The sequence below is a fragment of the Heteronotia binoei genome, chromosome 2 (assembly GCF_032191835.1).
Source record: "Heteronotia binoei isolate CCM8104 ecotype False Entrance Well chromosome 2, APGP_CSIRO_Hbin_v1, whole genome shotgun sequence".
NCBI classification, from domain to species: Eukaryota; Metazoa; Chordata; class Lepidosauria; order Squamata; family Gekkonidae; genus Heteronotia; species Heteronotia binoei.
Window position 1 is genome coordinate 141,057,970 of NC_083224.1, and position 24,320 is coordinate 141,082,289.

The 24,320-nt window shown below is 41.5% G+C and overlaps 1 protein-coding gene across 3 annotated transcripts in view; it reads left to right on the forward strand.

Annotated features, from left to right (window-relative positions):
• The window catches only part of PRKACB (protein kinase cAMP-activated catalytic subunit beta), a 97,663-nt gene that overhangs the window by 49,928 nt on the left and 23,415 nt on the right, over positions 1 to 24,320 (forward strand). For all 3 annotated transcript variants that reach the window (XM_060232113.1, XM_060232112.1, XM_060232114.1), the window contains exons 2-8: positions 6,971 to 7,032; positions 9,330 to 9,458; positions 13,716 to 13,814; positions 15,061 to 15,143; positions 16,153 to 16,279; positions 16,764 to 16,859; positions 17,464 to 17,586. In XM_060232113.1, the coding sequence (XP_060088096.1) occupies positions 6,971 to 7,032; positions 9,330 to 9,458; positions 13,716 to 13,814; positions 15,061 to 15,143; positions 16,153 to 16,279; positions 16,764 to 16,859; positions 17,464 to 17,586 (719 nt within the window). The remainder of the gene's footprint in view (positions 1 to 6,970; positions 7,033 to 9,329; positions 9,459 to 13,715; positions 13,815 to 15,060; positions 15,144 to 16,152; positions 16,280 to 16,763; positions 16,860 to 17,463; positions 17,587 to 24,320) is intronic.

A 24,320-nucleotide genomic window follows, 5' to 3' on the forward strand; every position in this document is an offset into this window, starting at 1 on the left:
CAAGCACCAAGAATACAGAGCATCACTGCCCCAAAGTTCCATCAATATGCTGTGGCTAATAGCCACTGATGGACCTCTGCTCCATATGTTTATCCAGTTCCCTCTTGAAGCTGTCTATGCTGGCAGCTGTCACCACCACTTGTGGCAATGAATTCCATGTGTTAATCACCGTTTGGGTGAAGAAGTACTTCCTTTTATCAGTTCTAACCCAACTGCTCAGCAATTTCATTGAATGTTGACGAGTTTTCATATTGTGAGAAAGGGAGAAAAGTACTTCTTTCTCTATCTTCTGTATCCCATGCATAATCTTGTAAATCTCTATCATGTCACCCCTCACTTGACGTTTCTTCAAGCTATAGAGCCCCAAGTGTTTCAACCTTCCTTCATAGGGAAAGTGTTCCAACCCTTTAATCATTCTAGTTGCCCTTTTCTGCACTTTTTTCAATGCTATATTTTTTGAGGTGCGGTGACCAGAACTGTACACAGTACTCCAAATGAGGCTGCACCATCACAGAGCCCCCATAAACCCATCATGAAGCAAAGAATCGATGAGAGGAAAAGCCTCCAAAGTCTTATTTTACACAGGGCTTGATTATGAACACAGCGGTGCTTGCTAGGTAGCAGTATCAGAATTGGATACTTTTTAAAGGAAAAAGTAGTACATCTGCTGCAGTTCCAGTTTTATTCCATGTCAGGATGCTTTGATTTCATGATCTTGTGATTTTTATTATAGTTCTCACATGGAAATTAAACTGTAGTATGATAAAGGGCATTCTAAATAACAAGTAGAAAGTAGCATTTACCAGAGCAAATGGGGATTTTAGATTCATCAGTTTACTCTGTTTTTTCCCCTTAAACCATGAGTTATGTGCAGGGAGGACTCTGCTCATCAATTGTTGGCATGCTGACACTGTCCTTAAGAATAATCTGCCTAGAATTGACTGAATGAATTAAGTTCAGCAGTTGGGTGCTGGAGAGGGAGCTTGGCTACCCCGGGGAGGGAGGTGATTGGCTGAGCCTGTAGTCAGCATCCTGAGCTCCTCCAAGTCTAATTGGTGAGGCTGCAGCAGTGGGAGAACTACTTGAGCTGAATTGGCACCCATGTGCCATGCCATGCTTTTTGTTGGCATAAGTTTCTGCCTCTGGCAGGGGGTGTTTCCAGACTAAAAGGGCTCAGAGAGCCAACTAACTCTGGACGTGTCCTCCAAACCACCCACAACCATGTTGGTGCAGGGGCCTGTGCCTTAGTTGTGCCAATGGGCGGTTGCCGTGGGTGCCAACTGGTGCTCACAGGTGGTGGAGCTGCACTGGGGCCCTGTTGGCATATCTCAGACATATGCTGACACAAAGGCCAGTTGGCTCCCTGAGTCCCCCCCCTCCCCAGAACCCACTGCAAATTACGCAGTTTAAGATGGACTGACTTTGTAATAATTGTAATAATGTAATATAGAGGCTAGATACAGAATGTATCTGTAATAATTAATATAGAGGCTAGATACAGGATGAATGAATGTGTAATTTATGGGGAAGTGTAAAATATCTTTCCAGAAACCTTTAGTATTAAGTCATAATCTGTGTGTGCATTAAATCACTTCTTCAATATTTGCCAGCTATGCTTACAAGTGCTGATGTGAATAAGGTACCATCTACATTTTTTTTTTAAAAAACCAATTATTTGTGAATGAGTTATTTAGGGACTTACACAAACATGTTACCATTGTCCTTCTGACTCTAGTACCATCTGCATCTTTTCTTTTTTTCCTTGGGTCTGCTAAACTGGCTCATGCTGTTGTCACATAACCTAGTGTCCTAGAGGTGCCAAATCTTGAAGTATTACTGTGCTTTTTTAACACCTTTATAACACAGCATGTGTATAAAAAGTGTGGTTGGTTCTTTTAAAACAGGTGGGAAATGTGTGGTTCATAAGACACTGTGGAAATATATACTCGTATTATTCGAGCATGAATTTCTACTGACTTTACAAAACACCTTATGCTTTTAGTTGAGTAGCATAGAAAAACACATTACATCTTTCCCCCCTGCCCCATAATCACTTGATTTGCCTTGTATTTGGCATATTTCATACTTGCTTTTACTTGAAATTTATTAATAGTTGAATATATTGCATTATATTCAGAGCAGTTAGGGGAAAAAGCAGTCTTTGAAACTGCCGCTTCAGCTATCCAGGAAGTTATCTGGATCTTGTCAACTGGTTTTATCTATTTTATGTAATATCTTATGAAGTGTTTCACATTTTCTGGTAGAACTTTAAAATATTTCTGTTGTAGGCAACATATTTTATGATGGAATGTTGTAACAAAGTTCAGGGTCATGATGCAGGAAACCTCAAAAAGGCCTCCAGCCTTTTTGAGCCTATGGGTATCTTTGGAAACCTGACATAGTGTGATGGTCACAGCCACAAATGGCTGCTGCAGGAGGTGCAACCACAAAATCACTACTGCAACTTACCTTCAGTCACACAGTGAAGATCCCTTGTACTGTGGAGACAACTGCAAAAGCAGCATTTTAAAAAAAAATTCACAGCCAATCAAATCTCCAATGACCAGTCAGAAACTTTGCTTTGCAGAAGCCTCACTTGTCACTGCCCACTTTCTAAAAGCACTTGTGTTATGATCTGTGCTGTGCAGTGAGACAGAGGCCTAGTGGGCCTAGGGAGCCTGTGAAGCTTATGTCTCAGTGGAAAGAGACAGCCTACAATTCCCAGAATGTTTGGTGCTGGTTTCAGCCAATCAGCGTCTAACTAGGCTCTGAGGGGAACTGTTTAAAAACTCTCTGAGTCAGACACTGTTCTTTCCTCCTGAGAGGCCAAGCAGGAAGGATGGCTACTGTTGAGGAAGAAGTCCCTCATTCTGAGGGAGAGAGTGAGCAGACCGAGGCCTGGGGCCTAACAGAGTAGGAAGAGTTAAGTTTTCTCATGTTAGGGACTTTATTTTCCTTCACCCAGGTTACTGTAGTTTTAAAGCACCTTATCTGTTCACTTCCCCTTTATTGATTTCCCTGTGTAAAATAAACCTTTTAGTTGTTCTTTGGTAGTCTGCCTGGTATACACGCCTATTTTCTTGGCCAAAGCAAGGGATCTGAAGGGCTTGGGAGGGGACTCTGAGCCTTCCCAAGGGACCCTAATTCCAGAGTGGTGGCAGCATCAGGTGTCACTCCCATCTGGGTCATGACAACTTGGTGGACACTTGGAAAGGTTTCAGCAGGTACCATGGCACCCATAGGCACTGCATTGGAAACCCCTGGCATAGGGGGTATCTTCCCAAATAGCTAAGGGTTCTAATAGCTTCCATTTCAATCACTTGCACTGTTGAATCAGCAAACAGCTGTTCACTTCAAAATATGGCTTGTCTGATAAGTGATATAAGGAGTTGCAGCAGATAAGCCATCTTGGGTTGAGCAAGCTGCTACTATCACCCCATACTAATTGTCAAGCGCCGATATTTCCCAATAACAGAGTCCTTTTGTTTTGAATCAAAGGATAGGTTTATTGTAAGAAACTCAGGAGCTTTACCACGGACATAATCCTTGGGAATAATGGAGTTCCAACAGTTACACAGTTGCTACATAGAATATAATCAGAGGTTGTATTACAGATGCATACTTGAGTCACGGGTTCAAAGGTTACTGAGCAACTATATTTTATTACTAAGGAATCTTAGGCTATTGAAAACATCAAAACCTTCTCACACTTCTCTGTGAAGAGATGAGGGTTGTCTGTGTGAAAGGTGGGGGGGGGGAGACAGCTTTGAGGTACCAACTGCCAGCCTATGTATAAACATCCCAGGGCCAGATGTTTTCGCTGCATGCCCTCTGGGTTGTAAATAATGGGGGAGAGTTGGAGAGCTGATGACTGGGCTCTCTACATAGTAAAATGTGATCCAGAAATGAGCTTGCTTGACACTAATAGAGATTTGTTGGATTTCACATTTCAAAATGCCATCCAGCGCACCACTAAATGGGCAATATTTCTATTAAATGAGTGTGTATAATCACCATGGCTCCTAGTTTTTCTGAGGTTTTGTACATAGCGTATGCTTTTTTAACTGTTCCTTTACATTTTAAATGAAATTATTTTTCATGGTGACTTTTGTATGTTTTCAGTATAAAGCACTTTATAATTCTTGTCTGTACATTCTTGTTTTAGAAATTTGAGTTTTGTCTCCATTGTATCTGTTTTTCCTGGAGCATTGTGTAAATGTGGGAGGGCATGTTATATCCATCATAGGGGTGAGAAGGAGTTGGGTTGAATTTAATTCCTTTGTGCATCTTGTGGAAAATGTGTAAAACTTTTTTCTCTCTTCTCTTTTCTTCATCACATCTGTGTGGGTGAATGTTCCTGCAAATCCTTGGTGAAACCTATAGAAACTTTTGGTATGCTCATTCTTTCATTAGAGCCCAAAGTCATTGACTATATTATAAAATTCCGAAAAGGAAATTAACTAAATTTACAAAACTGAGGCATGATTAAAATGTGCACTGGGTAATTAAAGTGTGGTGATGGGGTTTCAATGCATTAAACAAGTCTTCAGATTTTACAGAGTCCTCTCTCTGCCCCAAAGAAGACAGACAATGGGCTTGGTATGTTTCAGGTAACCAGCACCCATTGCCAATTAATAATATAGCAGTCCTTTACTCTTGCTGCATTCTGAATAAAAGCACATTTGCAATTTGATGCTTGAGTCAGATACCAGTTAAGCAGCAGTTTATAGTGAGACATTTAATGAAAATTCATATTTGTTTTAATGTATTATACATTTAACTTATCATTTCATTCAAGTTGATGATGATAACATATCAGTAAAACTTATTCAAAAACTAGTACAATAATACAATAAAATTATTCAGAAGCATTGGAAGCAATTGTAATACAGTCAACAAATTTCTACAGGTACCTTTTGAAATAGGCTTTAGCTCACAGTGGGTGGAAGTTGTGGAACAAGAGCACCAGGCCGATGTTTTGAAGCAGACCATTCTACAGTATGGGTGCTATAGTAAACAAGGCTCTGCTCAGCATCCTCACAGACCTAACCACAAGAAAGGTAGAAACTAAGGCGTGCAAAAAAAAAAGTATTTTTTTTGTTTGGGTCTACTGGATCTGAATTTTTTTTGGTATTTTTTAAAGATACCAGATCCCAATTTTGGAAATTCCAAAATTTTGGAGGATTCATTGACAAAAAAATACCTTTTTGTCACCAGAAAGCTTTTTTGTTTTTCTTCACCAATTGAATATTGTCACTGCCTATATAGTGGGTTCTCTGAATTCCCAACTTTTTTTTCTTTTTAAAGGTAAGTCTGTAGTGCATTCCATTGTAGAGATGTGCATTCCCTCTCATATCTGTACAATGAAAGGGTCTATAGATTTACTCTTTTTTTAAAGATGCCACTGGGATAGGGAAATCAGCCACATGGAACACCTGTTTCTGCTGCAATATATCAGTAGCTGCTGCAGCAACAGAGGGCGTTTTCCCACAGAGCTTACCGCGGAGCGACGTCCCTCTTAACCGCACAGCGTCTGCGCAGATTTCCCACCAACTGCTCCACAGAACCAGGAAGTGCCGGACCTTTTGCGTCGCAGATGTAAACCGCTAAAAACCAATTTACGTTAGCGACGCAAAAGCCGCGGCTCTTCCTGGTTATGTGGAGCAGTTGGTGGGAAATCCGTGCAGACGCTGCGTGGTGAAGAGGGACGTCGCTCCGCGGTAAGCTCTGTGGGAAAACGCCCAGAGAAACCACACATGCCAGTCTCCATGCAGGGGGAAAGCATTATCTATGCCAGTGTGTTGGGGGGAGAGGTACAAATTTGTTCCCTGAGCAGCTGACTGTTTTGCACTCCCCGTTTCCAAATAGTAAATAACTTTTGAAATGGTTTTTAAAATAGTTCAATACATCATGGTGGTGTTCATGTGGAAGTGGGGGGCGGGGAGGTGAGTCAGGACAAGTCATAGAGAGAGGAGTATAAAACTTTTGACTTAACAAGGAAAGGGAACTCTCACTTTGTGTACATATAAATATGCCTCTTTAAAATAGAGGCTACCCAACAGGTAAAATATAACCCAGGTTATACCTCAGCTGTTCATTAGTGGAAAGAGAAAAATAGATAGAAGTTAGTAACATCATATCCAATCCTTTGCAACATTTTGACTCAATTCACTTGAAATGCTCTTGAGCAAGCTCAAGTGAAATGAGTGTAGAAAACATTCTTCAGTCCTACTGGAGGGGTCCTCCACCTGACACACATACCACACTGTGGCTGCTGCAAACAGCATCAGCTAGGCAAAACTTCTCATGAAAGATGGAACATTACCCCTTTCCTGGTGACTCCAGACCAGAATCTTTCAACAGAGATTACAGTTCATTTTTTCTAGAAACAGAATTTTACAGAAGAATGTATTCTGGCAGTCACAAGATGCAAAAGTAATTTTGAATGATTATATTTTAGTGCACATTTTACACAGCCATGTAGAACGATATCACTGGAAATGCAAATCAGTAGTTCAAAATAGTCTTTGACTGTGGGCATCTCTAATGCACAGTTTTGTAACCCTGCGTTTTGCCTCTGCTTGCAATAATGCTGTGCACTCAGTTCTTCAGCTTGCAAACAGCCTTTAAGCAGAAGTGATGCACTGGAGCAAGAACCATGTTTGCTCTCCAAATACCAACAGGAAATGTTAAAAATCTGTCTCCAGTCCATCTGAGTTACCTGCATCACCTTAAAGCTGCTTGCGTGTACAGTGGTGTGGCCGATTAGATTTAAACTTTAATAGTATTGTGCTGAGACATACTGTAATTTATAAGCTTTAGAAAGCTGTTAGAGCTACAGTAGATATTTTGCTTTTTTAGTGTGTGAAGAGTACAAGTTTACTGGCACTCCTTTAAACCAGCCTTACAGTAATTCCATACAGTTATTATTGTAGTGAAGCATACTAAACATAATATTTTGTGCTTTCAGTGAAAGAGTTCCTAGCCAAAGCCAAAGAAGACTTCTTAAGAAAATGGGAAAGCCCTCCTCAGGTAAGCAAACACCATAACTTCCATTGATATATAATTTAATCCTACATGTTCTAGAAATAAAGAAAAACCACATACATATGTTCACCCCTATAAAACACTCAAGTACTCAAAAATGAGAAATCTCAAAATACAGGAATGTATAAAAATAATGATGATTCTATCCCTTGAGACTGTTTTGTGAGAAGATATCTGAAGGCCATGTGGGTGCTTTGATTATCTACTTGAAGGTTTGACCAGTAAAATATTCTGTTCCTGGTCAACTCCTAAAAGAGGTCATAATTGGTCAATTTTGTGGTCTGTTTCCTGTTTTTTTATTTTAATAGTCTTAACAGATGATCTACTTGTCCAAATAGAAGTCCAATATTAAATCCTTTTAGCCTCATTGTCATAATAATTGTCTGTGCTATTGACCCATAGTTAGGGTTTACATGCTGTGACCTATAAAGATCTTACCTTATGCAAGAAAGACTGTGAGCATTGCTTTGGTACTTCTAAGTCCAATACATTTGATTCATCTAATGGTTTAAACTCTCTATATACAAGATACGATTTTGGCAGGGGGTGCTGGAGTTGCACGTAAATCTGGCCATCCCAGATGTTAGTGACTCTCAGCAGCCTCCAGATTGTAGTCCTGTAAATCGCTCTCCAAAGAAATCTGTGGGAGCCACTCACTTCTTCATAACACTGACCAGATTAGGGAGATCTGTGAGAAGTCTTTCTAGGGGCAGGAGGATGGTGAACCAACGTAGGAGTTTGTGGAATAGCCTTGAAGTGGCTTATGTCATTCCTCCTGTTTTGGGGACAGAGGGTAGCACTAGGAAAGAGGGTATCACCTAGAAACCATTGGTGTGTGGGGTCCCTCAGAGGGCAGTCCTCTCTTCAATGTTGTTTAACATCTACATGCATCCCCTTGCCCAGATGGTATGGTGTTTTGGGCTGGGGTGTTACTAATATGCTGATGAAACCCAGCGGTATCTATTGATGGATGGATGCCACCCCAGTGAATTTGGCTAAGGAATTGGAGGTTGTGGTGGGATGGTTGGAACAGAGCCAGCTGAGAGTCATCTAAGATGAAGGTTCTGTGACTGAGAATGGGAGACTCAGGACTGGGGTGCCAACTCCTGGCTCTTGATGGCGTGCCTTTAACACCAGCCCCAACTGTCAAGAGTCTGGGTGTGATTCTGGATGCCTCCCGATGTCACCTTTGGAGGCCCAGATTACAGATGTAGCCAGACTGATGTTTCTCCAACTACACCAGGTCAGGCAGCTGGTCTCCTTCCTATCCCACCCCAACCTAGCCACAGTAATCCAAGCAACAGTCACCTCTAAGTTAGATTACTGTAGCTCACTTTACATAGGGCTACCCTTGAGATTGATCTGGAAACTTCCAATTGATCCTGAATGCAGCAGCACGGGTTTTTACCAGGACCCCACAAACAGCACACATCCAACCATTGCTTTGCCAACTGCACTGGCTTCAGGTGGAGTACTGGATCAGATTCAGGGTTTTGGTATTAACCTTTAAAGCCCTAAATGGTTTGGGTTCCATGTATCTTTGGGACTGTCTCCCTGAAGAACACTGCACTCTGCTGAATCTACTGGTGATCCCTGGCCCAAAAGACATCTGGCTGTCATTGACCAACCTGATAGAACTTTCTGCCAAATGACATCCATGCCCTGCGAGATCTAGTGAAATTCCACAGGGCTTATAAGGCAGAGATATTCCATCAGGCATATGATTGAGGACAGCAAAGGTTTTACATCTAGCCTGGCATCTCCTCCTTCCCTTCTCCCCCCCCACACATGGGACAAGGATATAGATGCCTAGTGATAACTGAGACAGAGGCTGAATTGGCATATTCCTATTTGTATTTTAATTATGGTTTTAACTTATTATGTAAATGTTTTTAAGTTGAATTGTGTGAATTGAAATGTTGTGAGCCGCCCTGAGCCACTTCGGTGGGAAGGGCGGGATATAAGTCTAGATATAAATAAATAAATAAATAAATATGTGAAATATGTAACTCTGTGCAATCAATTTTTGACCATTCCTAGTGAGGCTGATTTTATTATTGTTTATCCAATTCCAAAACACTATATCGTTTTTGTTAGTGATGATTATTTTCACCAATACCTTAATTGAATGTGGAATGTAAGCAGTAGCTAGTTCTGATTTTTTGTTCAGATTTGCAATATGATACAATATGATGTTTATCAGGAAACAAATAAATGTATTTTAATGTAATTGTCATAAAATGTTTTTTTTGTATTTTATTGTTTGTCATGTGCTTATTTAGAATACTGCTGGCTTAGATGACTTCGAGAGGCTAAAAACACTTGGAACAGGGTCATTTGGCAGAGTCATGCTGGTGAAACATAAATCCACAGAACAGTATTATGCCATGAAGATACTGGATAAACAAAAAGTTTGTATAGTTTGGTAATTATTTGGTGTGTTTGGCAATAATGATTTGGTGTGTTTGGTGAATGCTATCTTCCAAATTTAGTTCACTGCAAATCTGAGCCAATACTGTACTGTTTCTTTTATATGACTTTGCTTGGACTATTCTGCACTTGTTCAACACTGGAAAATTAAACAGTTCCCCATCTAAGGTGCAAACACGGCGCACCAGTTTTCACTTTGTTTTAATTGTGTTACATAAAGTTACCACAGTTGAGTAACTTAATCAGCTGTAGTTCAAGAGGTTTTAAAAAAATTGTTCCTGAGTAGAAGAGATCCACCATAAATTAGTACAGGGTAGATCTGTGAAGTGTTAATAAATGGATATGGTGGATAATATATTCATCATAGCTAAAAGACTGCACATGAAGCTGTGGAGGTTAGAACAGAAAAATCAGTTGCACTGCATGTGTTACTTTCATCTTGATGGAATTTTTTAGCCTTTTTTTAGTTTTAAGAGCAAAATTTTATGCGAGATTTTATTCATATATCTTAACATTTGAAATGTCTGAGTTCAGAATTTTGTTTTTAAATTAAAATGTCAAGGTTCTATATTGATTAAATCGAGATTTGAAAAATAATCTAACGCTGTCAACTGAACCTCATTATGTTTGGCTATGCATTATTCAGATAATGTAGGCCAGAGGTGTCAAACTCATTGTTCCAAGGGACGGATTGTTGAGCTGGGCCAGTGTGTGCTATAAAATGTAGTATGAGGTATTGGAGATATAAACTCTATAAAGGTGATTTCAGATGCTGAATGGCCATAGCAGGTGAATGACAATAGCAGGCTTGATTGGATTAAGTGTGATATGCAAAGGGAAGTAGGCATGGAGATACCAGCATTGGTAATGAGACAGGAAATCTAGGTCTCAGTTCCATCCAGAAGGATGCAAAGAATAACTGGAAATAAATCTGATATTAGAAACCATAGCATTCAGTTGCTGAACTTAGTGTAGCAGTGCTCTTACAAAGGAATTTCAAAGGGAGATTAGAAAGTGAGCCTGCTGAATTGCAGTTGATAATGAAGATCAAGACAATGCATCATCCAGGACTGAACTGAAAGCTAGTTTTCCTGTCTCCTTACCAATGTGTGCTATTATCATTTGAAATCACTCCATTATCCAATATATACAGACCAATCCAAGTGTTCTGATTCCTAATCAGGAGTATTTCTGAAAAAATTAAAATCCAGATGAGAACAGAGAAATCCATTTTTTTTTAATTTTTCAGAATAAGCCAAAATAATATTCTCAGTGTAAATTGTGCTTGTCAGAAGAATCCATCCTCCCTCTCTCTGAAGAAGTGTGTTTGCACGCAGAAGCTTATATCTGGAATAAAACTTTGTTGGTCTTAAAGCTGCCATGGAACTCCAACAACTTTGTTCTCTCTCTCCTTCTCTCTCCCACCCCCTTCCCTTCCTCCCCAGAAGAGGAGGAGCAACCTCGGAGAAGGAAGCAGAAGCTGTGTGTATGTGTGTGTGTGAGAGAGAGAGAGAGAGAGGCTTGTCTTTGTATCTCTCCCACACTAAACAGCCACAAAGCTCCCTGTGTGTGAGAGAGAGAGGGGGGCAGGGGGAGGAAAGCTTGAGTCAGGAAGCAAAGAACCACTGTGGGAGCTGGGGGGAAATGAGATGTTCCTTTAGTTGCATGACCTACTTGCTCTTAAGAACTATCAGCTGGCTGGAGCATATTTAAATGACCCAAATCACGTTGGTCCTTCACCCAGAATAGGCAGCACGGGTAGGAGGGGGATGTACTGTCTCAGTCACTGAAGTCCAGCTGATGTGATTCCATCCATTTGGCTAAGTTGTCAGAACTTTCCCCCAAACCCATGGGAGCTACATGTGTTGAAGCAGCCCCTTTGTTACTGGTGTCTAAAGTGCGCCATAGTTGCCTACCATCTTAAGCATTGCATACTCTTGTATATGCTACTTGTACAAGTATGTAAACTGAGATGCACACTATCCACCTTGTTATTTGCTGGAAATTTTGCATTTTTTATCATTCCCAATTCTCCACCGTTGAGAACCTTGTGCTAGTCAGTGTATCTGTATGCCCCTGCTCCTTCCCTTTTTTTCTCTAGCTCTGTGCATTCACTGTAATGAAATTAGCTAACTGTGGTAGTTTGTCTAAGAACAGATGGAATGTTGGATAGTATCAGCCATCTGACAGACTTTGCTGAACAAAGCCAAATGGGCATTTTTCAGGGGCTAATAAATTTGCCTGAGTTACTATGCAATCTATTTCTCCCCTTGCCCCATGCTTGGCTATGGTTTTGAACAGTCTTCACCAAAAGAAGGCAGTCATGCTCAGCAAACAAAGAAAAAGGAAGAAACCTAGGAGAAGGCCTCTAAGCAACAAACCTTAATGGGCTTTATGCAATGAAAAAAAAGGGTTTGGAATAGTCTTGTCCAAAACAGTACACTTTGAATGTCATTTACAAGCTTGGAAGATATAGATTAAGCTTTATAGCTTTCACTGGGTGGAGGGTTGTGTTTAGTGAAATTTTTAAAGTTTAGCCAGACTAGAATGGTAGGTCTTTGAAAAGAAGATCTGCAGAGTGTGAAACACAGGGTATTGGGCAAGGAAAGGCAGAATTGTAGATGACATAGTCTGCTTTAGGACTGACCACTCCCTGCTCCTTACAGAAGGAACATATGGCATTTGTTTGAAATAAGAGCAGGTAACTTTTCAGCCATCCAGCAGAATGAATACAGCCACTCTGCTCAGTAAAGTTTTTTGCCTTCCTTCAGCTGAAATGGCTGTTCCATTGAACAGTGAGCTGCTTATGTTGAAGCTAAAGGACTAGCTAAAGGAAGGCTTCAAACTTTGTTTAGTAAAATGGCCGGACCCACCCTATTATAATAGATCTATATCATATATCAACAATCAAGTATGCCCCCCCCCCCGATCAAAAAATCCACAGTGAGGCCATACAGAGCTAAGAGCAAAACTGATGATACTACTACCGGTAGGTGTGTAGAAAAATCTTATTCTTTGAAAAACAGATAATTTGTAGCTTTGAAAACATGATCAACATCTTCATGTGTGCAGATATTGTAGGGAAATAATGCCCTTTCTTAAACAAATAGAGGGCAATGTGACCGGCAAGAAGGAAATGGGATTTCCCCTCTCCCTCAATTCCTTGTGGCTTGTGGTAACTTTTTTCTCAATATTTGCAGAACATCATAGGTAATGTCACAGTAATGAAAGGAAGAAAGAAATCAACAGTTAAGGAGTAGTACATGACAGCCTTTTACTTAGTCCTTCACTATGTTGATTAAGCTTGAAAATGAGAATCCTTTCTCCAGAATGGGCTTGATCTGTTAAGACATTTCACCCATCTTAATAAAATAAATCATATGGAAGTATTTGACAATACTTCACAACAAATATTCCAACACTTTGAACCAAGGATCAGAAATCCCTGGTCAGTAATTCACATAATCTGTAAATTACCTGTCAGTTTGAAGCCTCTTTTGAGAAGGAAGAGGAGCAAAAGTAAGAAACTGTGATTGGTTACCTAATGAACATCTTTTTGCTCTACAGGAAAATGTTAATCATTTAATGTTAATTCTGACCACTGTCAATTTAAGCTTTAAAATTTACATCATGCTACTTGCTAATGCCCACCACCAGTTCCTGTTGTAACATAAGCACAAACATGCTGTGCATAGTAGTGCTTATATTTCTAGGAAAAGGTGCTTCTCTTTAACTGATGGGTTTGATATGAAACCTTCTGGACACTAGATTCTTGTTGTAGTGCTTGTAGTACATAAGCCATCTTTGCTAGAATAGTTTTAATCTTTCTTTGATGGTCTCAGTAGAGAGCTGAAAATGGGATAGGCATGGAGGCTATATGATACATCTACTGATGAAGCAAACTCTATAAAGCAAAAGAGAAAAACTATTCATGTACAGCAGACAGTGGTTTGTATCGATACCATGGTTCTGTTACAGAGGTAGCTCTCTTGCGCTAGGTGCTTCAACTTACATGACAATATTTTACAAATGAGCCAAAGGCAACTAGCGTCACAGGAATATGCTTTACAGCAGATGAAGGGCTGCAGAAGCAAGGTATAGGTTCTCAGCCAGTATTAGGGCTACGTATGACTTTTGCCACCATTCTTTAGTATTTCTTTCTTACATTGTTCTTTCCTTCATAAATAGCATTTGTTTGGGGCTTTTTGTTTTTGACTAATGGATTGTGTTTTCCATAGGTGGTCAAACTGAAACAAATAGAACACACACTGAATGAAAAGAGAATATTACAAGCAGTGAACTTTCCTTTCCTTGTAAGACTGGAGTATTCTTTTAAGGTAAACATTAAATTAGAATGTATCAGTGGTCACATTGTCTTTCTATAGTTTTGTATCTATTATTCGATTAGGTTTTAATGGTGAACTTTGTTCAGTAAAGGAAGAAATGGTTTAGACTTCCCAGTTATTTAAACTACAGACTGTCCTCTAGATCTCAGATGGATCCAAAAAAATCTCCATAGCAACATGGTGAAGTGAGCTCTGACTCACAAGAGCTTCTGCTGGAATCCATGTTGTTAGTCACTAAAGACCCACTGGAATTTTGTCTTGTTGCTTCAGTCTAAAAGGGCTACCCATCTAGAATTATTTCAACCTTCAGGGACTGGAGGAGTGATCTTAAAGAATATAAAAGCCCACAGATCTGTACATCTTTCATTGCACAGAGAATTATCAAATGAATCCTAAAATGGGATTGGTTGTAATGTCACTCCTCGATCTCAAACTTTGAGAACAATGTGTAAGTCTGATCAGCTTTCATTTAGTGATGAGTGAAGTCTCCTCCACTTTGATTCAGGATAGAATCTCAATTAAGTTTACTAAGAAACACTGGGTGGAGGGGAATACCTTGTTCTAAGATTTGTCTTCTGACTTGTTCTGATGGCATATGTGCACTTATAGTGTGAGATGCTAGGCATTGCCCCCTGGGAATCATGAAGAAAGCTTGCATGTTCCGGATGCATGCATATTTCAGTTGCAAATTCTAAAACTGTTGCTGCAATCGTGCAATTTTTCTTCCTATATTTTTCACTCTTCTGCAACAACACAACAATGTCCAAGTCCAACAAACTTGAAATACAATGATCATCATAGTATTGGCCCAATTCAGATCTCTCATTGGCTGTAGTGCACTGCATCAGTGATTGACCCATGGGGGTGGGTGGGAAGACAGCAAGGGAGGGTCACTCACCCAGAGCCTCTTTCTAGAGCCCATTGTATTATTCTTCACAATAGCCTTATTCCTAGTATACTAGTCAAACCAGGAAAAAAACTGTAAGGAGGAAATAATGCTAACATCAAAATACATATGAGATTTACAAAATAGGCAAATCTGTATTCCAGATCAAGCAATTAGAACATTTGACAACATCATTAGCTGGAGTTCATGGTCAAACGTGAATATTTCTTGTCTAGAACTTCTGACTTTTCATTTCATATTTAGTACAAGAATTATTTTAAGTAAAATGTGAAGTACTTGATTTCAAAGAATTCCTAGGTTCCCAAATGAACATTCTTCCTTTTCTCTTAGGACAATTCTAATTTATATATGGTTATGGAATATGTTCCTGGGGGTGAAATGTTCTCACATCTAAGAAGAATTGGAAGGTTCAGGTAAGATGGGTTCAGGAAACCAGAATTTATGAAAACTTGTACTAAGTGAAATGTGGGTAGGGAGGAGACTTGGTAGCAGCCCTTGGCTTTTGAAGGATCAGGAAATATTTTCTAAATATTCCTTGTACTGTATAAACTCATAGGGTTTCTGAAATGCCTTTGAAAAACAAGTTCTCTCATACTTTTGGCAGTTTTTTTGAAATGTTTTAATATTATAGAACAGTTTAGGGATGGGCATGAAACTAAAAAGGGCAGTTTGGGGTTTGAAGTGCTCCACAGACCAAGCCCCAACTGATCCAAATGGACCTGAACCGGTCTGGCAAGTTTGGTTCCCCCTTTCTTCCATCTGCAGCTTGCTGTGGCTAGGAGAAAAGGTGCGGGGACAACTCTGGAAGGGATTTCCCTTCCACCTTTCTCACGGCCACAGCTCACAGGATCAGGAGAAGCGGGGGGGGGGAGGGGGTCGCCTGGGAAAGGACTTCCTTCCCTCTTTGTCCAGGTGGCGGACCTTGCTCTGCATAGCTTTTAGGTTCAATTGCCTGATAGCCATGTAACCATTCAGTTTTGCTCCCCACAACATACTTTTGAAGGGGGGACAAAACCTAACTGCTGATTGGGTCTGCCACTGAGCTATTAGGTTTAAATAGCTGCCTGCCAGCCAACCATTTAAACCTAACAGCTCAGCAGTGGGCCTCGTGCCACTCTACTGTAAGATTTAAATGACATGGCTCAAATAGCCAAGCCAAACCAATTAAAACATTGGTTCCCAAGCTCGTGCTGAATTTTGCCTCATGAACCGGTTTATGTCCATCTCTAGAACAGTTAAGTCTCTTCTTATTCTATTTTATAAAATTGATATGAGAAATTATTTCAGGAAATACTTGTTTCTAGGAAAAGCATAGATTCTAGTGCATTCCACTTCAGAGTGTATACTGTAACATACAAAACAGAATAATTGTATTGTTCTGAATTGCTGCTGTTAAAAACCTAATTTTTTTATTCTTTGCAGTGAACCACATGCACGATTTTATGCAGCTCAGATAGTGCTAACATTTGAGTACCTCCATTCACTAGACCTCATCTACAGAGATCTAAAACCTGAAAATCTTTTAATTGACCAGCAAGGATATATCCAGGTATATGAGCAAATGTATACTAGATGGTACACATGAATCTTCCTTGCTTTTAATATGGACATAGCATGCTTTAAATATGTTCATTCTAACAAAGTTGACAATGAGGAAAATAAACTTTTCAGTATTTAATAAGCTATTGATTAGAAGGAGTTCAGAAGCTTGATCGCAGTGGTTTTACAATTTCAGTTACTTTTAATCAAAAAGTGAATTGACAAATCCGTATATGCATAATGTTAAGCATAGGATGCCTTTTGGGATTATGTTTGGCTAATTCACAGTATATGTATGGTTTTTAACAGAAGATTATCTGTTGTCTGCATTCTTGCTTTAAATGATATATAATAATCAAGATTAACTCCTTTTGAATTGGTCATAAAACACGGGAGTATTTCTGTGAACACTTTTTGAAAGATCAAGTCATTACTTTTTTAAAAAAGAAGTACCCTCCATATCTTAATGTAGTATTTCTTTTTTATACTACTAGGTCACAGATTTTGGATTTGCAAAAAGAGTAAAAGGCAGAACTTGGACGTTATGTGGAACTCCAGAATATTTGGCACCTGAAATAATTCTCAGCAAGGTATTTCAAGATATTGCACGAAGTTAAAGTTTAAGAGAAGAGGCTTGTAATCCCAAATTTACCAATTTGGAAGCAAATTCTTATTAAAGCAATGAGGTCTGGGGTGACAGAATTAGTTAGCACAGTTTTATTAATGAAATGTAGCTGCTTCATCAAATGTAAGTGAAATTTGACATTACATGTCACCACTGATGAAGATGAGATCTTAGTGCTTATGTGCTTGCAAATTGTTTCAAAAATTTAAATAGTGTTGCTGATTTTAAATGCAAATAAAATGCAGGCTATTCAGTATTTTTGAAGATTTAAAAATAATAATAATATTGAATTCTGTGGCACATATACAGAAGACTGGTTCTGTGTTTGGATCAGCTGGTCATCACTATAATCTACCAACAGAATTAAATGGCGATTAACAGTTTGTTTTACTTTAGTCTTAGAACTGGTTCTCATGTAGAAGTCACCTGAAATGACTTAGAGTTACCAAATTTTCTGAAAATGAAAGATGGCTTACTGCATAATTGTATAACCACGTTTTTTGTTCTTAACATTCAGGGTTTATGAAAAACTACTACTTAAACTAATTGTACTATTTCTCCTTTACCAGGGCTATAACAAAGCAGTGGACTGGTGGGCCTTAGGAGTGTTAATTTATGAAATGGCAGCTGGATATCCTCCATTTTTTGCAGATCAACCAATCCAGATTTATGAAAAAATAGTTTCAGGAAAGGTAAGCAAGAACTGCTGTAATCTAAAAAAATGGAGGGATTCTTACACTTGCTGTTGCCGTCTCCTTTTTTGTTTATGTATCTGTGTTCTCCCTCTCCTTCATTCCTACATTCACTAAGAATTTGTTCATTATAGGTTCATTTTTGGGAAACACTGTGACAAATGAAAAACGACTATAGTGGAGATATAATGATAAAGTTATCATTTTAAGGGTGCATTTTTTGTTTTCTTGGCCACAGAAGATTGACTAATTTCTGATCGCATGTCTTACCTAGCATCTCTGATGTTTTATGTAGAGGTGTGTCCACAGGATTAAAGCATAACACTAGATGGTAGAAATTCAAATTGAAAAGGAAAAGCAAAATTCTGTCATCAGTTTCTACTGTTAGTGTATTCTAATTTGAATCTTATTTTTGAGAAGAACTTTTTAGTCCCCATATCAACAAACTTATATCACTTTACCTACTTCATGTTTCATTTGCTAGTCAAGAAATTATCTTTCCCAAGCTACTTTAGCTGTACACCACAAAATCATTACATTTGTAAAGAAAAGCAGTGAAATATATACATACAGCATTTTGAATACAAAGATAATACAATTATCTGAATGTACAAAATCCCATGGGATTGCTGCAGTACCAGAATGATACTCTTGAGAAACTATGGATTATTTGCCATATACAGTTCACCTGCTGAATAGTAAAGCAGCAATTTGAAGTGTATTAAATGAATTTTCATCTTCGGCGGGTGCGGCAGCTGGCTCCTTTCCTGGAGCACAACGATTTAGCGATGGTAATCCATGCTACAGTCACCTCAAGAATAGATCACTGTAATGCTCTCTACATGGGGCTACCCTTGACGCAAACCCGGAGACTACAGCTAGTGCAGAATGCTGCAGCACGGCTGCTAATGAGGCTGCCACGATGGGAGCACATTCAGCCAGTGCTGAAAGAGCTGCACTGGCTACCTGTTGTGTTCCGAGTTCACTTCAAGGTGTTGGTATTGACCTTTAAAGCCCTTTATGGTCAGGGACCTGCATATCTACGGGACCGCCTTTCTCCATATATCCCCCAGAGAGCACTGCGTTCAGGGGCAAAAAACCTACTCTCTGCCCCCGGACCAAAAGAAGCCAGGTTATGCGTGACAAGATCTAGGGCTTTTTCGGTGGCAGCACCAGAGCTTTGGAATGCCCTTCCAGAAGCCATATGGGCCCTGCAGGATCTGTCTGCGTTCCGCAGGGCCTGTAAGACCGAGTTGTTGAAGCAGGCCTTCGATGCTTGACGAAAAGACGGCTGCCACCGGACATCACACAGAATGCCGGTGATCACTGCTTGGAATTTTAATGCCGCTTATAATGTATGGATTCAGCACTATATAATGGTTTTAAAAATTGTAATATGTTTTTAAACTGGAAAATGTAAATTATGGTTTTATATATTTTATTGGTTTAACTGTGTAGATATGATACTGTGAGCCGCCCTGAGTCCGCTTGCGGAGAGGGCGGGATATAAGTCAAATGTAATAAATAAATAATAATTAAGACATACCATGTATGAGTTGGATCCAATGTACCACAAGTAGAGTGAAGCTCTCAGAACAGGGCTTTTTGCTTTAGCCCACTGAGCCTCCTCCAAAGTATTCCTGTTCTTGGTTGTCAAGGAACTTTCGCAGACAGCATGGGGGGGTGACCATTTCTTCATCAACAGAAGTACAATAATGCAGGCAGAATTGCACATTAATTCTGGAGGTTAATCTGAATTTTTTTAAAATCCAACTTTGCCTCCATTAAGGTTGTTCTCATATTCTTAAATTAAGATTTAGAATGTAAAGTCAGAACGAAATGTAGATACAATAGACACAATATGGAATGCATAAATTATTATCTTCACCGTATAGGGAAAATATATAGTTAACTATTCTGTAAAGGAAAAAGAAGTTTATACTTTTCTATACTTCATTCTGATAACAAATGGGAAGCTGAAGTACAACTTTGCTTATTCACCAGTTTTATTTCACATCTTTTACATACTAAGGAAGTATGGTTAATGTGGTACATATATTTTGCTTTGTGCCTGGATTAGTGGCAACATTTGTCCAGATTGCCTTGAGAAAGTATATTTACTTTTTTTCACTCAGTCTCTACCAATTCCCCCTTCTTATTAGAACCTCTGTCCCACTTGACTTTTGTACATGCATGTCCCATGATCTTCTCACCCTTTTTCGATTGCCAAAGGCAACCTTCCTTCTGCCTTTTTCACCAGCAGAACATCTGGTTGGATCTTATCCCAGTGCTATGAATCTGTTAAACACTAGTTTAGGCTAGCAAAATTGACATGTTTTAAATTACAGAAACTATTATTAATTCACCAAAAGGCATAGGTTTGGATCCTGTGAATGAGTTCCATGAGCCGTAAATAGTCTGCCATGGAGTGCATTTCCTCTTCTGCAAAAACTTACAGTTGGCCAACAGCCCATTGATCTTGTGAAAACAGAATGCTTAGCAGAGGAGGAAGTGCATTCCATGGCAGAGACTATTTAGCATTCATATCACTTGTTCATATGATTCAAGCCTTAAAAGTGATCAGTTTTCCAAAACATTATCACTGGGGAAAACTAGCTTCCCTTTTATGGTCTTCTTAAACTTCACTTCTAATAATGTTCCTGTTCTGATTGTCCTCTAAACTCCAAGAGTGTTAATTACTAGTATCCGAAACATAAAGTTATGTTAAATATTTATATTAACTGAAATAGCCATCATGCCAAACCACCTCTTTTCACCTTTGCCAGTTAGCCAGGCCCTTAATGAAAAGCGTAAGAATTAATCCTACACCCTGCAGAGTTTACAAGCCATTTATAAAGGGAAAATTTTCTCCTTTTAGCATTATTGGCAAGTATATAGATGATGTGCAATAATGCACAACTTCAGGATTAAAAGCTACAGCATTTGTTTCCTAAGTTATTGATATACAGAAACTTAGAATCATAGAGTTGGAAGGAACCTCCAGGGTCATCTAGTCCAACCCCCTGCACAATGCAGGAAACTCACAAACACCTCCCCCTAAATTCACAGGATCTTCATTTCTCTCCAATGGCCATCTAGCCTCTGTTTAAAAACCTCCAAGAAAGGAGAGCCCACTACCTCCCGAGGAAGTCTGTTCCACTGAGGAATCGTTCTAACAGTCAGGAAGTTCTTCCTAATGTTGAACCAGAAACTCTTGATTTAATTTCAACCCATTGGATCTGGTCGTATCTTCTGGGCCACAGAAAACAATTCCACGCCATCCTCTATAATATGACAGCCCTTCAAGTACTTGAAGATGGTAATCATATCACCTCTCAGCCGCCTCCTCTCCAGGCTAAACATCCCCAGCTCCTTCAACCTTTCCTCATAGGACTTGGTCTCCAAACCCCTCACCATCTTCGTCGCCCTCCTCTGGACCCATTCCAGCTTGTCTATATTCTTCTTAAAATGTGGTGTCCAAAACTGAACACAATATTCCAGGTGAGGTCTTATCAGAGCAGAGTAAAGCGATACCATCACATCACGTGATCTGGACACTATACTTCAGTTAATACAGCCCAAAATTGCATTTGCTTTTTTAGCCACCGCATCACACTGTTGACTCATGTTCAGTGTATGATCCACTAAGACCCCTAGATCCTTTTCGCACATACTACTGCTAAGACAAGTCTCCCCCATCCTATAACCATGCATTGGATTTTTCCTACCTAAATGTAGCACTTTACACTTATCCCTGTTAAAATTCATTCTCCCTCTGAGTCAGAGGCCATCTTGGGTGCTTTCCACCATCTTGTCAGGGAGGCAGGAAATAGAATAATTCTTCCTCTTCCTTGACCCTGGAGCATCCAGATCTCCTCAGTTTCTTTCCTGCCTCTAGAGGAAGAGCAATTAGCTAGCTTAGCTCCTAGAGGATAGGAAGCAATTTTAATCCTATTCTTTATTCCTAATCTAATTCTTCCTTTTTTCCCAACCTTACTCCTCTGTCTAACAATCTTTTTAAGTTCCAGTCTGTTACACTGAGCTACTTTCACTTTCCATCTGCCTTCACACCTTCACAGTAGTTGGGAGAGCGGCGCAGCTGCGGCTGCTTTTAAAGCGGCTGACTTTTTTTTTCTCCTTGCCTTCACTTGCGGAGTGTGGCAAAGAGCAGTGGATGGAAAATTTCAGGGATGAGTTCCTAGAAGACGTGTCCTCCGTAAGTCCTCGCACTGAGGCTGTGGGAGTGGACCCCGGGACCGGTATGTCTTCCCAGCTTGCTGCGGTTCCCGGCAATGTTGCCCATTTTAGTGACTTTAGTCACCGTGGGCTGAAACGTCCAGGGGCTTCAATGGAAGGGCTTGAAGTTCCTCACCAGAGGCTCACATCTGACGGCAGCCATTTTGAAGGAGGATTTTTGGCACGCGTTTCGCCAGACAGGCGCCAGGAGCCTTATGCTTTGCCCCTTGGGATGGTTACCAATCTCCCGGCGGGAGACAATACAGGAGGCCAACCCCTATCGGATCACGCCTCCAAGGTCGACTCAGCCCTAATACAACAAAGTGGTAATGTACTGTACCCTAAAGGGCCATTTTCTATTGAATTTATGACTATGCTCCAGCAAACAATTAGAGCAAAAATGTTTAATCTTCTTCGTGGTCTCTGTGCATCACACTGATGGGAGTAGGCGCCAGCGCCGATCTCGATCGGTAAACTTCAAAAGCTGCGGATTTCCGCGCCGACGTCCCAGTGCGCATGCCCGGAGCCCCCCTCCCCCGCGCATGCTCACTGGGACAGGAGCGGACATCCCGCCAGTTCTCTTCTGACCGCCGCGCTGATCAGTCGATCTTCTCTGCTACGGTCGGTGAACTTACTCTTGGATAGAATTTTTTCTTCTATTATTGTTAGTTAGATAGTTGTAGTTATAGTTGTAGTTATAGTGTAGTTTTAGATAGTTAGTATAGCTGCGGGAGAGCGGGGTAGTTTTTTCCCGCCCTGCGGGGCCCCCTCTCCCTACTTTCGTTTTCCCCGCCGTTCGTTTCCCTCGTATGGAAAGACGGTGGGGGTTCTTTCGCCGCTGCTCCTCGTGCGGGAGTAAAATCGCCCCTCCGGACGGGCACGAACTGTGTTTACTGTGCCTGGGCGAGAGGCACCGTCCTGACTCCTGTCCTCATTGCGCCAAGTTTTCGCGCCAAACGAGGAAGAACAGGGCAGCCCGACTTGCAGCGGCACTGATGGAGCAGGCTCTTTCCCCTCGTCGCCAGCAGGCTGAGCAGGCGGAACAGCCCTCCGGTCATTCCGACCAGTCGGCACCGAAGTCGGTCGACACCGACCAGACCCCTCCCGACACCGACCGCCCTAAGAAAAAGTCGGGCGCTGCGGTAACCTCGGAATCCTCGACGCCAGCTAAAAGGCGCAAGGAGGAGAAAGGGGCATCAGCTGTAAAGGGGAAGAAGGACAAGAAACAGAGACACAAATCGGCGCCGCTCTCCGCACCGGTGTCTCCCGTGGACCCTTCGGCTCCGATAGTCCCTCCGCTAAAGCTCTTCGCGTCCCCGATACGCCACTCCGGCACTCCTCTAGACTCGAGGTCGACGCAGCTGGTCATTTCGGACTCTGATTCGGACATAGAATCGGGCCAAAGGGTCGGTACCGACCGCAGCCCTCTCGGCCGAAGCACCCCTCGACAGCGAAGCCCACTGGTCAGACCGAGTGATCGGCCTCGAGACCGTTCAGCCAGCAGGTCACGATCTCCCCTCGGCAAGGACGAAGGCCGATCGCCTCGTGGAGCCCCGTCCCACGTCCCGTGGGACCAGAGACAATGGCAGTATTTGTATGGGGCTTACCCAATGCAGCCTCACTACCCATGGCTGCCGCCGCGACAACCCGAATGGGACCTAGCTTCTGAGACATCTTACCGGTCCCGCACGTCCTTTCGCACGGTGAAGACGGCCCCGTCGGCGTCGGTGTCGAAACCCCTAGAACCACGCACGAAGGAGCAAGACTTCACCCCACCGTTAAAGCCGAGGTCGACCCCGACAGCCCCAGCATCTCCATCGAAGCCGGTGCAGCCATCGGACTTGTCCGACTCCCCGGACGAGTCTCCCAGGTCGCCGGGGGGTTCGTCTCCCGAAGGAGGGCCTTCGTCGCCGGATGAGCCATCGCCACCGGGAAAGACCTCGGAGGAACAGCCGATCTCGCCATCGGAGGACCTCAAGTCCTATGGCGACTTAGTAAAGAGGATGGCTCAAACCCTCTCGCTCCCGACGGTCCAGCCACAACCGGTCGTTACCGATACGGTTTTCGACATCGTGCAACAAGACACTTCCACCGCTGTGGCACTGCCTCTAACCAATGTCATGTTGCAGACTGCCAAGTCCTCATGGGACAAGCCGGCGTCCACGCCTGTGTCCTCTCGCAGGTTGGACCATATGTACAGGATCCAGGAGTCATCAGCAGAGTTCCTGTACGTGCACCCGAGACCGAACTCAGTGGTAGTGTCCTCTTCGTCTAAGGCGAAAAAGACCCATTCCACGCCCCCCGATAAGGAGGGTAGGAAACTGGATGCAATAGGAAGAAGGCTGTATACCACAGGCTCACTGGGAGTCAAAGTTGCAAACTATGCGGCCTGTATGGGCAGATATCAATATGCCCTATGGGACCAGGTCTCCACCATTCTTGGTTCCATCCCGGAGCAGGCGAAGACCTCACTGAGGAAGCTGCAAAAGGAGGGCATG